General features: G+C 51.8%; 1 protein-coding gene across 1 annotated transcript in view; it reads left to right on the top strand.

The window, feature by feature from the left end:
• LOC140402896 (C-myc promoter-binding protein-like) overlaps window positions 1-12,535 on the top strand; it is a 50,874-nt gene extending 38,339 nt beyond the window's left edge. The window contains exons 5-10 of the mRNA XM_072490524.1: window positions 2,375-2,544; window positions 4,841-5,082; window positions 5,175-5,241; window positions 10,838-10,896; window positions 11,373-11,517; window positions 12,356-12,535. Of these exons, the coding sequence (XP_072346625.1) occupies window positions 2,375-2,544; window positions 4,841-5,082; window positions 5,175-5,241; window positions 10,838-10,896; window positions 11,373-11,517; window positions 12,356-12,535 (863 nt within the window). The remainder of the gene's footprint in view (window positions 1-2,374; window positions 2,545-4,840; window positions 5,083-5,174; window positions 5,242-10,837; window positions 10,897-11,372; window positions 11,518-12,355) is intronic.
• The last annotated feature ends 3,243 nt before the right edge of the window (window positions 12,536-15,778 follow it).

Here is a 15,778-nt window from a genome sequence, read left to right as displayed (position 1 = left end):
CTATCGAGGGGTCAGTCAGTCAGTGACACAGTGACAGGGCCGCACTATCGAGGGGTCAGTCAGTGACACAGTGACAGGGCCGCACTATCGAGGGGTCAGTCAGTGACACAGTGACAGGGCCGCACTATCGAGGGGTCAGTCAGTCAGTGACACAGTGACAGGGCCGCACTATCGAGGGGTCAGTCAGTGACACAGTGACAGGGCCGCACTATCGAGGGGTCAGTCAGTGACACAGTGACAGGGCCGCACTATCGAGGGGTCAGTCAGTGACACAGTGACAGGGCCGCACTATCGAGGGGTCAGTCGGTGACACAGTGACAGGGCCGCACTATCGAGGGGTCAGTCAGTGACACAGTGACAGGGCCGCACTATCGAGGGGTCAGTCAGTGACACAGTGACAGGGCCGCACTATCGAGGGGTCAGTCAGTGACACAGTGACAGGGCCGCACTATCGAGGGGTCAGTCGGTGACACAGTGACAGGGCCGCACTATCGAGGGGTCAGTCAGTCAGTGACACAGTGACAGGGCCGCACTATCGAGGGGTCAGTCAGTGACACAGTGACAGGGCCGCACTATCGAGGGGTCAGTCAGTGTCACAGTGACAGGGCCGCACTATCGAGGGGTCAGTCAGTGACACAGTGACAGGGCCGCACTATCGAGGGGTCAGTCAGTGACACAGAGACAGGGCCGCACTATCGAGGGGTCAGTCAGTCAGTGACACAGTGACAGGGCCGCACTATCGAGGGGTCAGTCAGTGACCCAGTGACAGGGCCGCACTATTGAGGGGTCAGTCAGTGACACAGTGACAGGGCCGCACTATCGAGGGGTCAGTCAGTCAGTGTCACAGTGACAGGGCCGCACTATCGAGGGGTCAGTCAGTGTCACAGTGACAGGGCCGCACTATCGAGGGGTCAGTCAGTGACACAGAGACAGGACCGCACTATCGAGGGGTCAGTCAGTGACACAGTGACAGGGCCGCACTATCGAGGGGTCAGTCAGTCAGTGACACAGTGACAGGGCCGCACTATCGAGGGGTCAGTCAGTCAGTGACACAGTGACAGGGCCGCACTATCGAGGGGTCAGTCAGTGACACAGAGACAGGACCGCACTATCGAGGGGTCAGTCAGTCAGTGACACAGTGACAGGGCCGCACTATCGAGGGGTCAGTCAGTGACACAGAGACAGGGCCGCACTATCGAGGGGTCAGTCAGTGACACAGTGACAGGGCCGCACTATCGAGGGGTCAGTCTGTCAGTGACACAGTGACGGGGCCGCACTATTGAGGGGTCAGTCAGTCAGTGACACAGTGACAGGGCCGCACTATCGAGGGGTCAGTCAGTGACACAGAGACAGGGCCGCACTATCGAGGGGTCAGTCAGTGACACAGTGACAGGGCCGCACTATCGAGGGGTCAGTCAGTCAGTGACACAGTGACAGGGCCGCACTATCGAGGGGTCAGTCAGTCAGTGACACAGTGACAGGGCCGCACTATCGAGGGGTCAGTCAGTGACACAGAGACAGGGCCGCACTATCGAGCGGTCAGTCAGTGACACAGAGACAGGACCGCACTATCGAGGGGTCAGTCAGTCAGTGACACAGTGACAGGGCCGCACTATCGAGGGGTCAGTCAGTGACACAGAGACAGGGCCGCACTATCGAGGGGTCAGTCAGTGACACAGTGACAGGGCCGCACTATCGAGGGGTCAGTCAGTGACACAGTGACAGGGCCGCACTATCGAGGGGTCAGTCAGTGACACAGTGACAGGGCCGCACTATCGAGGGGTCAGTCAGTGACACAGTGACAGGGCTGCACTATCGAGGGGTCAGTCAGTGACACAGTGACAGGGCCGCACTATCGAGGGGTCAGTCAGTGACACAGTGACAGGGCCGCACTATCGAGGGGTCAGTCAGTGACACAGTGACAGGGCCGCACTATCGAGGGGTCAGTCAGTGACACAGTGACAGGGCCGCACTATCGAGGGGTCAGTCAGTGACACAGTGACAGGGCCGCACTATCGAGGGGTCAGTCAGTCAGTGACACAGTGACGGGGCCGCACTATCGAGGGGTCAGTCAGTGACAGGGCCGCACTATCGAGGGGTCAGTCAGTGACACAGTGACAGGGCCGCACTATCGAGGGGTCAGTCACTGACACAGTGACAGGGCCGCACTATCGAGGGGTCAGTCAGTGACACAGTGACAGGGCCGCACTATCGAGGGGTCAGTCAGTCAGTGACACAGTGACAGGGCCGCACTATCATATGCGATAATTTGATGAGCGGGATTTAGTTTATTGAGATGACTGTGAAGGAATGGAGGAGATGCCGTTAATTGTCTTCACCCTCACTCTCTGTGGCCATTTCTGTGCCCGGCCAGGTTTAATCAGCAGGTATCCAGATATTGACAGCGAATCCTTCGCTCTGCCACACACTGTTCCCGTCTTCTGCCTGCCAATGGGAGCGACTATCGAAAGCTGGCCAGCCGACAGCAAGTACCACCTCCCTGTCTTCTCCACCTTTGTACTGACCGCTGGGACTGGGGAAAAGGTATGAAGGGGCGGGCAAAGAGGGCATGGTCTGGCGTGAGAGCGGGAGGAGAGAGGGAGGGGAAGGTAGAGGGTGGTGAGGTGGGTACAGGGGGAGGGTGGGGTACAGGGGGGAGGGTGGGGTATGGGGGGATGGTGGGGTACAGGGGGAGGGTGGGGTACAGGGGTGAGGGTGCAGTACAGGGGAGGATGGGGTACAGGGGGAGGGGAGTGTGGGTACAAGGGGGAGGGTGGGGTACGGGGAGGAGGGTGGGGTACAGGAGGAGGGTTGGGTACAGGGGAGGGTGGGGTACAGGGGGAGGGTGGGGTACAGGGGGAGGGTGGGGTACGGGGGGATGGTGGGGTACGGGGGGCAGGGTGGGGTACAAGGGGGAGGGTGGGGTACAGTGGGAGGGTGGGGTACAGGGAGGAGGGTTGGGTACAGGAGGAGGGTTGGGTACAGGGGAGGGTGGGGTACAGGGGGAGGGTGGGGTACAGGGGGAGGGTGGGGTACGGGGAGGAGGGTGGGGTACAGGAGGAGGGTGGGGTACAGGGGAGGGTGGGGTACAGGGGGAGGGTGGGGTACAGGGGGAGGGTGGGGTACGGGGGAGGGTGAGGTACAGGGGGAGGGTGGGGTACAGGGGGAGGGTGGGGTACAGGGAGGAGGGTGGGGTACAGGGGGAGGGAGGGGTACGGGGGGAGGGTGGGGTACGGGGGGAGGGTGGGGTACGGGGGGCAGGGTGGGGTACAAGGGGGAGGGTGGGGTACAGTGGGAGGGTGGGGTACAGGGAGGAAGGTGGGGTACAGGGGAGGGTGGGGTACAGGGTGAGGGTGGGGTATGGGGGGGAGGGTGGGGTACAGGGGGAGGATGGGGTACAGGGGGAGGGTGGGGTACAGGGGGAAGGTGGGGTACAGGGGGAGGGTGGGGTACAGGGGGGAAGGTGGGGTACGGGGGGAGGGTGGGGTACGGGGGGAGGGTGGGGTACGGGGGGAGGGTGGGGTACGGGGGGAGGGTGGGGTACGGGGGGAGGGTGGGGTACGGGGGGAGGGTAGGGTTCAGGGGGAGGGTGGGGTACGGGGGAGGGTGGGGTACCGGGGGAGGGTGGGGTACAGGGGGAGGTTGGGGTACAGGGGGAGGGTGGGGTACAGGGAGGAGGGTGGGGTACAGGGGGAGGGAGGGTTACGGGGGATGGGTGGGGTACGGGGGGATGGGTGGGGTACGGGGGAAGGGTGGGGTACAGGGGGAGAGTGGGGTACAGGGAGGAGGGGGGGTACAGGGGGAGGGTGGGGTACAGGGGAGGGTGGGGTACAGGGAGGAGGGTGGGGTACGGGGGGAGGGTGGGGTACGGGGGGGAGGGTGGGGTACGGGGGGAGGGTGGGGTACGGGGGGGAGGGTGGGGTACAGGGAGTAGGGTGGGGTACGGGGGGAGGGTGGGGTACGGGGGGAGGGTGGGGTACGGGGGGAGGGTGGGGTACAGGGGGGAGGGTGGGGTACAGGGGGGAGGGTGGGGTACAGGGGGGAGGGTGGGGTACAGGGGGGAGGGTGGGGTATAGGGGGGAGGGTGGGGTACAGGGGGGAGGGTGGGGTACAGGGAGGAGGGAGGTACAGGGGGGGGAGGGTGGGGTACAGGGGGAGGTTGGGGTACAGGGGGAGGTTGGGGTTCATGGGGAGGTTGGGGTACAGGGGGGAGGGTGGGGTACAGGGGGAGGGTGGGGTACAGGGGGAGGGTGGGGTACGGGGGGAGGGTGGGGTACGGGGGGAGGGTGGGGTACAGGGGGGAGGGTGGGGTACGGGGTGGGTGGGGTACAGGGAGGAGGGGGGTACAGGGGGAGGGTGGGGTACGGGGGGAGGGTGGGGTACGGGGGGAGGGTGGGGTACAGGGGGAGGGTGGGGTACGGGGGGGGTGGGGTACGGGGGGGTGGGGTACAGGGGGAGGGTGGGGTACAGGGGGAGGGTGGGGTACAGGGGGAGGTTGGGTACAGGAGGAGGGTTGGGTACAGGGGAGGTTGGGGTACAGGCGGAGGGGGGGTACAGGGGGAGGGGGGGTACAGGGGGAGGGTGGGGTACAGGGGGAGGGTGGGGTACAGGGGGGAGGGTGGGGTACAGGGGGAGGGTGGGGTACAGGGGGAGGATGGGGTACAGGGGGAGGGTGGGGTACAGGGGGAGGATGGGGTACAGGGGGAGGGTGGGGTACAGGGGGAGGATGGGGTACAGGGGGAGGATGGGGTACAGGGGGAGGGTGGGGTACAGGGGGAGGGTGGGGTACGGGGGGGGTAACGCTGGGATTTTGGACTATAACCTCTCTTCTTGCTGACAGGTTTACGGGGCAGCGATCCAGTTCTATGAATCGTACGACCGTGACAAACTCTCGGATAAGCAGCGGCTCAGTCTGGGGCTCCTCAGTGTCATCGACCGCAGACCCATTCTCACTAAATCTGTGCAGACCAAGCGGAGTATCTGTGTCCTGTCCCATTGGCCCTTCTTCGATGTCTTCCAGAAATTTCTCACCTTTGTTTATCGCTATTCGATATCGGGACCTCACGTTTTACCCATTGAAAAGTGAGTCTGTACCAAACCACTCTGCACGATCGCTTCTGTCTGTTAATGTCTTCAAAATAAATAATAATTGAAAATGTTCTGACACATTTCAGACACATCTCGAACTTCCTGCACAATGTACCGTTCCCATCTCCACAGAGACCTCGGATCCTTGTCCAGGTCAGTGAATTTACACTGGGGTTAATACTGACAGGAGTGAGTTTAGAGTTTACACGGGGTTTAACACTGACAGGAGTGAGTTTAGAGTTTACACTGGGGGTTAATACTGACAGGAGTGAGTTTAGAGTTTACACTGGGGGTTAATACTGACAGGAGTGAGTTTAGAGTTTACACTGGGTTTAACACTGACAGGAGTGAGTTTAGAGTTTACACTGGGGGTTTAACACTGACAGGAGTGAGTTTAGAGTTTACACTGGGGGTTTAACACTGACAGGAGTGAGTTTAGAGTTCACACTGGGGGTTTAACACTGACAGGAGTGAGTTTAGAGTTTACACTGGGGTTTAACACTGACAGGAGTGAGTTTAGAGTTTACACTGAGGGTTAATACTGACAGGAGTGAGTTTAGAGTTTACACTGGGGGTTAATACTGACAGGAGTTAGTTTAGAGTTTACACTGGGGGTTAATACTGACAGGAGTGAGTTTAGAGTTTACACTGGGTTTAACACTGACAGGAGTGAGTTTAGAGTTTACACTGGGGGTTTAACACTCACTGACAGGAGTGAGTTTAGAGTTTACACTGGGTTTAACACTAACAGGAGTGAGTTTAGAGTTTACACTGGGGGTTTAACACTAACAGGAGTGAGTTTAGAGTTTACACTGGGGGTTTAACACTGACAGGAGCGAGTTTAGAGTTTACACTGGGGGTTAATACTGACAGGAGTGAGTTTAGAGTTTACACTGGGGGTTAATACTGACAGGAGTGAGTTTAGAGTTTACACTGGGGGTTTAACACTGACAGTAGTGAGTTTAGAGTTCACACTGGGGTTAACACTGACAGGAGTGAGTTTAGAGTTTACACTGGGGGTTAATACTGACAGGAGTGAGTTTAGAGTTCACACTGGGGGTTAATACTGACAGGAGTGAGTTTAGAGTTCACACTGGGGGTTAATACTGACAGGAGTGAGTTTAGAGTTCACACTGGGGGTTAATACTGACAGGAGTGAGTTTAGAGTTCACACTGGGGGTTAATACTGACAGGAGTGAGTTTAGAGTTTACACTGGGGTTTAACACTGACAGGAGTGAGTTTAGAGTTTACACTGGGGTTTAACACTGACAGGAGTGAGTTTAGAGTTCACACTGGGGATTAACCCTGACAGGAGTGAGTTTAGAGTTTACACTGGGGTTTAACACTGACAGGAGTGAGTTTAGAGTTCACACTGGGGGTGTAACACTGACAGGAGTGAGTTTAGAGTTTACACTGGGGGTTTAACACTGACAGGAGTGAGTTTAGAGTTTACACTGGGGGTTAACACTGACAGGAGTGAGTTTAGAGTTCACACTGGGTTTAACACTGACAGGTGTGAGTTTAGAGTTTACACTGGGGTTTAACACTGACAAGAGTGAGTTTAGAGTTTACACTGGGGGTTAATACTGACAGGAGTGAGTTTAGAGTTCACACTGGGGGTTAATACTGACAGGAGTGAGTTTAGAGTTCACACTGGGGGTTAATACTGACAGGAGTGAGTTTAGAGTTTACACTGGGTTTAACACTGACAGGCGTGAGTTTAGAGTTTACATTGGGGGTGTAACACTGACAGGAGTTAGTTTAGAGTTTACACTGGGTTTAACACTAACAGGAGTGAGTTTAGAGTTTACACTGGGGGTTTAACACTGACAGGAGTGAGTTTAGAGTTCACACTGGGGGTTAATACTGACAGGAGTGAGTTTAGAGTTTACACTGGGTTTAACACTGACAGGCGTGAGTTTAGAGTTTACATTGGGGGTGTAACACTGACAGGAGTTAGTTTAGAGTTTACACTGGGTTTAACAGTGACAGGAGTGAGTTTAGAGTTTACACTGGGGGTTTAACACTGACGGGAGTGAGTTTAGAGTTTACACTGGGGTTTAACACTGACAGGAGTGAGTTTAGAGTTTACACTGGGGTTTAACACTGACAGGAGTGAGTTTAGAGTTCACACTGGGGATTAACCCTGACAGGAGTGAGTTTAGAGTTTACACTGGGGTTTAACACTGACAGGAGTGAGTTTAGAGTTCACACTGGGGGTGTAACACTGACAGGAGTGAGTTTAGAGTTTACACTGGGGGTTTAACACTGACAGGAGTGAGTTTAGAGTTTACACTGGGGGTTAACACTGACAGGAGTGAGTTTAGAGTTCACACTGGGTTTAACACTGACAGGTGTGAGTTTAGAGTTTACACTGGGGTTTAACACTGACAAGAGTGAGTTTAGAGTTTACACTGGGTTTAACACTGACAGGAGTGAGTTTAGAGTTTACACTGGGGGTTTAACACTGACAGGAGTGAGTTTAGAGTTTACACTGGGGATTAACCCTGACAGGAGTGAGTTTAGAGTTTACACTGGGGTTTAACACTGACAGGAGTGAGTTTAGAGTTTACACTGGGGGTGTAACACTGACAGGAGTGAGTTTAGAGTTTACACTGGGTTTAACACTGACAGGAGTGAGTTTAGAGTTTACACTGGGTTTAACACTGACAGGAGTGAGTTTAGAGTTTACACTGGGGGTTTAACACTGACAGGAGTGAGTTTAGAGTTTACACTGGGGGTTTAACACTGACAGGAGTGAGTTTAGAGTTTACATTGGGGGTGTAACACTGACAGGAGTGAGTTTAGAGTTTACACTGGGGTTTTAACACTGACAAGAGTGAGTTTAGAGTTTACACTGGGGGTTTAACACTGACAGGAGTGAGTTTAGAGTTTACACTGGGGGTTAACACTGACAGGAGTGAGTTTAGAGTTTACACTGGGGGTTTAACACTGACAGGAGTGAGTTTAGAGTTTACACTGGGGTTTAACACTGACAGGAGTGAGTTTAGAGTTTACACTGGGGTTTAACACTGACAGGAGTGAGTTTAGAGTTTACATTGGGGTTTAACACTGACAGGAGTGAGCTTAGAGTTTACACTGGGGTTTAACAATGACAGGAATGAGTTTAGAGTTCACACTGGGGGTTAACACTGACAGGAGTGAGTTTTGAGTTCACACTGGGGGTTAACACTGACAGGAGTTAGTTTAGAGTTTATACTGCGGTTTAATACTGACAGGAGTTAGTTTAGAGTTTACATTGGGGTTTAACACTGACAGGAGTGAGTTTAGATTTACACTGGGTTTTAACACTGACAGGAGTTAGTTTAGAGTTTACACTGGGATTTAACACTGACAGGAGTGAGTTTAGAGTTTACACTGGGGTTTAACACTGACAGGAGTGAGTTTAGAGTTTACACTGGGTTTTAACACTGACAGGAGTTAGTTTAGAGTTTACACTGGGATTTAACACTGACAGGAGTGAGTTTAGAGTTTACACTGGGGTTTAACACTGACAGGAGTGAGTTTAGAGTTCACACTGGGGGTGTAACACTGACAGGAGTGAGTTTAGAGTTTACACTGGGGTTTAACACTGACAGGAGTGAGTTTAGAGTTTACACTGGGTTTTAACACTGACAGGAGTTAGTTTAGAGTTTACACTGGGATTTAACACTGACAGGAATGAGTTTAGAGTTTACACTGGGGTTTAACACTGACAGGAGTGAGTTTAGAGTTTACACTGGCGGTTTAACACTGACAGGAGTGAGTTTAGAGTTTAGACTGGGGGTTTAACACTGACAGGAGTGAGTTAAGAGATTACACTAGGGTTAATACTGACAGGAGTGAGTTTAGAGTTTACACTGGGGGTTTAACACTGACGGAGTGAGTTTAGAGTTCACACTGGGGGTTTAACACTGACAGGAGTGAGTTTAGAGTTTACACTGGGGGTATAACACTGACAGGAGTGAGTTTAGAGTTTACACTGGGGATTAACCCTGACAGGAGTGAGTTTAGAGTTTACACGGGGTTTAACAGTGACAGGAGTGAGTTTAGAGTTTATACTGCGGTTTAATACTGACAGGAGTGAGTTTAGAGTTTACACTGGGGTTTAATACTGACAGGAGTGAGTTTAGAGTTTACACTGGGGTTTAACACTGACAGGAGTGAGTTTAGAAGTTACACTGGCGGTTTAACACTGACAGGAGTGAGTTTAGAGTTTAGACTGGGGGTTTAACACTGACAGGAGTGAGTTAAGAGATTACACTAGGGTTAATACTGACAGGAGTGAGTTTAGAGTTTACACTGGGGTTTAACACTGACGGAGTGAGTTTAGAGTTCACACTGGGGGTTTAACACTGACAGGAGTGAGTTTTGAGTTTACACTGGGGGTATAACACTGACAGGAGTGAGTTTAGAGTTTACACTGGGGATTAACCCTGACAGGAGTGAGTTTAGAGTTTACACGGGGTTTAACAGTGACAGGAGTGAGTTTAGAGTTTACACTGGGGGTTTAACACTGACGGAGTGAGTTTAGAGTTCACACTGGGGGTTTAACACTGACAGGAGTGAGTTTTGAGTTTACACTGGGGGTATAACACTGACAGGAGTGAGTTTAGAGTTTACACTGGGGATTAACCCTGACAGGAGTGAGTTTAGAGTTTACACGGGGTTTAACAGTGACAGGAGTGAGTTTAGAGTTTATACTGCGGTTTAATACTGACAGGAGTGAGTTTAGAGTGTACATTGGGGTTTAATACTGACAGGAGTGAGTTTAGAGTTCACACTGGGGGTGTAACAGGAGTGAGTTTAGAGTTTACACTGGGGTTTAACACTGACAGGAGTGAGTTTAGAGTTTACACTGGGGATTAACCCTGACAGGAGTGAGTTTAGAGTTTACACGGGGTTTAACAGTGACAGGAGTGAGTTTAGAGTTTATACTGCGGTTTAATACTGACAGGAGTGAGTTTAGAGTTTACACTGGGGTTTAATACTGACAGGAGTGAGTTTAGAGTGTACATTGGGGTTTAATACTGACAGGAGTGAGTTTAGAGTTCACACTGGGGGTGTAACAGGAGTGAGTTTAGAGTTCACACTGGGGGTGTAACACTGACAGGAGTGAGTTTAGAGTTTACACTGGGGGTTTGACACTGACAGGAGTGAGTTTAGAGTTTACACTGGGGTTTAATACTGACAGGAGTGAGTTTAGAGTTTACATTGGGGTTTAATACTGACAGGAGTGAGTTTAGAGTTTACACTGGGGGTTTGACACTGACAGGAGTGAGTTTAGAGTTTACACTGGGGTTTAATACTGACAGGAGTGAGTTTAGAGTTTACATTGGGGTTTAATACTGACAGGAGTGAGTTTAGAGTTCACACTGGGGGTGTAACAGGAGTGAGTTTAGAGTTTACACCGGGGTTTAACACTGACAGGAGTGAGTATAGAGTTTACACTGGGGTTTAACATTGACAGGAGTGAGTTTAGAGTTCACACTGGGGGTTTAACACTAACAGGAGTGCGTTTAGAGTTTACACTGGGGTTTAACACTGACAGGAGTGAGTTTAGAGTTTACACTGGGGGTTTAACACTGACAGGAGTGAGTTTAGAGTTTACACTGGGGGTTTAACACTAACAGGAGTGCGTTTAGAGTTTACACTGGGGTTTAACACTGACAGGAGTGAGTTTAGAGTTTACACTGGGGGTTTAACACTGACATTTGGGCTGACTATTGTGCGTTTTTTCTGTTCCAGCTCTCTCCGTATGACAATTTGCTGATATGCCAGCCTGTATCGTCCCCACTCTTACTCAGGTACGTGTTCCCGTAGTTAATTCACCCTCTGGGAGGTAGAGAAGTCGAGAATAGGCCCGAGCGGCACCATTCGCGCCCTCCAGCCCACCTCGCCAGTCGTTATGACAATGGCTGGTCCTCTCTCAACGCCCAACACCAACGCTCTCCCCATGCCCCTCACTGCTGTCTTTAGAGTCTCGAAATCCATGTGACTCGCTCTTTAACTTACTCAGTGACCTGGCCTCCACAGCCCCTTGTATCCACTCCGTCCGGCCCAGTGAGAGTTTGATACATTTCGGATAGATCCCCCCACCCGCCTCATTCTTCCCGACACCAGGGAGAGCAGGCAATGTCGGTTATTACTCGATCTTCCTGTCCCCCCCCCCCGCCCATTTCCCTCTCCCCACTGCCCTGATCGACTGCCGCCTTGTTAACGTGTGTTCCCCGTGTTTTTCTCTCTCCCTCTCCCTCTCTCTCTGTACTCTCTCTCTCCTCAGTGGGGCCAGTTACTTCACTCTCCTCCAGAACCTTGGGGCTGAGAACACCGTCACCCTGCTCCTCACAGTCCTGATCGAACACAAACTGCTCATTCACTCACTGCGCCCTGCTGTCCTCACCAGTGTGTGCGAGGCACTGGTGTCGGTGAGTCTCTCGTTAATCTATCGTGTTTGTCAGTGGCGACTGGGACCGACGCACGAGCCGACTCCAGGAAGTGGGGGGGGGGGGGGATGTGGGGAGTTGGAAATGCATCGGCCCTTCCTTCTTTGTCACGCTCAGAATCCTGTAGCCCCCTCCCTAACAGCACGGTGGGTGGACCTACGTGTCGGCGGCCCACCGCCGTCTCCCCGGCAAGTCGGAATGGGCAATAAATGCCGGTCACACCCACACTTCTCACCCCCCCCTCCCCCCCTCCTGCATTGAGGTGATGTCCCGTTGTCTGAGATTTCACCCCATCGAGGCGGGGGTGGGTGGGGGGAGGGGGTGCTTTCTATACACCCAGTCACTGTCATTCAAACTCGGAAGGACCTGAATGAAAATCGCTTATTGTCACAAGTCAGCTTCAAATGAAGTTACTGTGAAAAAAACCGCTAGTCGCCACATTCCGGCGCCTGTTCGGGGAGGCTGGGACGGGAATCACCCAGTAACCATCTCTATTCGACGGAGGATGGGCCTAGTTTCTGTCAAATCCTCTCGCGAATGGACCCCTGGGGCTCTGATAACCCGCTGCTGAATCTGTGCTGTACTCCCATCAGGGCCTTGCTGCCCAGTGGTGTAGATGGTGCTGGAGATGCGATCTATCCAGAGCTTTCTGTAATTGTAGTAACTTCCCTCAATGTTATACACGTTCTGTACTCCATTCCCAATTGAAAAGTCGCTTTGTCTTGAGTGCGATTCATATTTTCTTTCCTCCTGTCTCTCCCTCCCTCTCTCTCTCTCTCTCTCTCTCTCGTTCTCGCTCTCTCCCATTTTCTCCCTCCAGATGATCTTCCCGTTCCACTGGCAGTGCCCTTACATTCCGCTCTGCCCACTCAACCTGGCCGACGTGCTGAGCGCGCCGGTCCCCTTCATTGTCGGCGTGCATTCCAGCTACTTCGAACTGTACGACCTGCCCCAGGATGTGATCTGCGTCGATCTGGACACCAACACCATCTCACAGTGAGTCGGCAACCCCTGCGTAAACGGAGCGCTCACCCAGAGCAGGGGGTCCCCCACCCAAACCTGAGCAGGAGCAGTGATTAATATTGAATATTGGGAGGGGGAGCAGTGATTAATATTGAATATTGGGAGGGGGAGCAGTGATAGAACATAGAACATTACAGCGCAGTACAGGCCCTTCGGCCCTCGATGTTGCGCCGACCTGTGAAACCACTCGAAAGCCCATCTACACTATTCCCTTATCGTCCATATGTCTATCCAATGACCATTTGAATGCCCTTAGTGTTGGCGAGTCCACTACTGTTGCAGGCAGGGCATTCCACACCCTTACTACTCTCTGAGTAAAGAACCTACCTCTGACATCTGTCTTATATCTATCTCCCCTCAATTTAAAGCTATGTCCCCTCGTGCTAGACATCACCATCCGAGGAAAAAGGTTCTCACTGTCCACCCTATCCAATCCTCTGATCATCTTGTATGCCTCAATTAAGTCACCTCTTAACCTTCTTCTCTCTAACGAAAACAGCCTCAAGTCCCTCAGCCTTCCCTCATAAGATCTTCCCTCCATACCAGGCAACATTCTGGTAAATCTCCTCTGCACCCTTTCAAATGCTTCCACATCCTTCCTATAATGCGGCGACCAGAATTGCACGCAATACTCCAAATGCAGCCGCACCAGAGTTTTGTACAGCTGCAACATGACCTCATGGCTCCGAAACTCAATCCCTCTACCAATAAAAGCTAATACACCGTACGCCTTCTTAACAACCGTCTCAGCCTGGGTGGCAACTTTCAGGGATCTATGTACATGGACACCGAGATCTCTCTGCTCATCCACACTGACAAGAATCTTACCATTAGCCCAGTACTCTGTCTTCCTGTTATTCCTTCCAAAATGAATCACCTCACACTTTTCTGCATTAAACTCCATTTGCCACCTCTCAGCCCAGCGCTGCAACTTATCTATGTCCCTCTGTAAATTGTAACATCCTTCTGCACTGTCCACAACTCCACCGACTTTAGTGTCATCTGCAAATTTACTCACCCATCCTTCTACGCCCTCCTCCAGGTCATTTATAAAAATGATAAACAGCAGTGGCCCCAAAACAGATCCTTGTGGTACACCACTAGTAACTGGACTCCAGTCTGAACATTTCCCATCAACCACCACCCTTTGTCTTCTTCCAGCTAGCCAATTTCTGATCCAAACCACTAAATCACCCTGAATCCCATGCCTCCGTATTTTCTGCAGTAGCCTGCCGTGGGGAACCTTAGCAAACGCTTTACTGAAATCCATATACACCACATCAACTGCTTTACCCTCATCCACCTGTTTGGTCACCTTCTCAAAGAACTCAATAACGTTTGTGAGGCACGACCTACCCTTCACAAAACCGTGTTGACTATCTCTAATCAAATTATTCCTTTCCAGATGATTATACATCCTATCTCTTATAAACCTTTCCAAGACTTTGCCCACAACAGAAGTAAGGCTCACTGGTCTATAGTTACCGGGGTTGTCTCCACTCCCCTTCTTGAACAAGGGGACAACATTTGCTATCCTCCAGTCTTCTGGCACTATTCCTGTAGACAAAGATGACTTAAAGATCAAAGCCAAAGGCTCAGCAATCTCCTCCCTAGCTTCCCAGAGAATTCTAGGATAAATCCCATCCGGCCCAGGGGACTTATCTATTTTCACACTTTCCAGAATTGCCAACACCGCCTCCTTATGAACCTCAAGCCCTTCTAGTCTAGTAGCCTGAATCTCAGTATTCCCCTCGACAACATTGTCTTTTTCCTGTGTGAATACTGATGAAAAATATTCATTTAGCACCTCTCCTATCTCCTCGGACTCCACGCACAACTTCCCACTACTGTCCTTGACTGGCCCTACTCTTACCCTAGTCATTCTTTTATTCCTGACATATCTATAGAAAGCTTTAGGGTTATCCTTGATCCTACCTGCCAAAGACTTCTCATGTCCCCTCCTGGCTCTTCTTGGCTCTCTCAGTCCTTCCTAGCTAACTTGTAACTCTCCAGCGCCCTAACTGAACCTTCATGTCTCATCTTTACATATACCTCCTTCTTCCTCATGACAAGTTTCGACTGCTTTAATAAACCACGGTTCCCTTGCTCGACCACTTCCTCCCTGCCTGACAGGTACATACTTACCAAGGACGCGCAGTAGCTGTTCCTTGAACAAGCTCCACATTTGAAAATGAAAATCGCTTATTGTCACAAGTAGGCTTCAAATGAGGTTACTGTGAAAAGCCCCTAGTCGCCACATTCCGGCGCCTGTTCGGGGAGGCTGTTACGGGAATTGAACCCGCGCTGCTGGCCTGCCTTGGTCTGCTTTAAAAGCCAGCGATTTAGCCCTGTGCTAAACAGCTTCATTTCCATTGTGCCCATCCCCTGCAGTTTTCCTCTCCATCCGATGCATCCTAAGTCTTGCCTCATCGCATCATAATTGCCTTTCCCCCAGATATAACTCTTGCCCTGCGGTAGATACCTATCCCTTTCCATCACTAAAGTAAACATAATCGAATTGTGGTCACTATCACCAAAGTGCTCACCTACCTCCAAATCTAACACCTGTCCTGGTTCATTACCCAGTACCAAATCCAATATAGCCTCGCCTCTAGTTGGCCTATCTACATACTGTGTCAGGAAACCCTCCTGCACACATTGGACAAAAACGGACCCATCTAAAGTACTCGAACTATAGCGTTTCCAGTCAATATTTGGAAAGTTAAAGTCCCCCATAACAACTACCCTGTTGCTTTCGCTCCTATCCAGAATCATCTTTGCAATTCTTTCCTTTACATCTCTGGAACTTTTCGGAGGCCTATAGAAAACCCCTAACAGGGTGACCTCTCCTTTCCTGTTTCTAACCTCAGCCCATACTACCTCAGTAGACGAGTCCTCATCAAACGTCCTTTCTGCCACCGTAATACTGTCCTTGACTAACAATGCAACCCCTCCCCCTCTTTTACCACCTTCCCTGAGCTTACTGAAATATCTAAACCCCGGCACCTGCAACAACAATTCCTGTCCCTGCTCTATCCATGTCTCCGAAATGGCCACAACATCGAAGTCCCAGGTACCAACCCATGCCGCAAGTTCACCCACCTTATTCCGGATGCTCCTGGCATTGAAGAAGACGCACTTTAAACCACCTTCCTGCCTTCCGGTACACTCCTGCAACTTTGAAACCTTAATCATGAACTAACTATGCTCAACCTCCTGT

This window comes from Scyliorhinus torazame, chromosome 26 (genome assembly GCF_047496885.1).
Source record: "Scyliorhinus torazame isolate Kashiwa2021f chromosome 26, sScyTor2.1, whole genome shotgun sequence".
Lineage (NCBI taxonomy): Eukaryota > Metazoa > Chordata > Chondrichthyes > Carcharhiniformes > Scyliorhinidae > Scyliorhinus > Scyliorhinus torazame.
The sequence above is the reverse complement of the archived record's forward strand: the minus strand, read 5'-3'. Positions and strand labels throughout refer to the sequence as shown.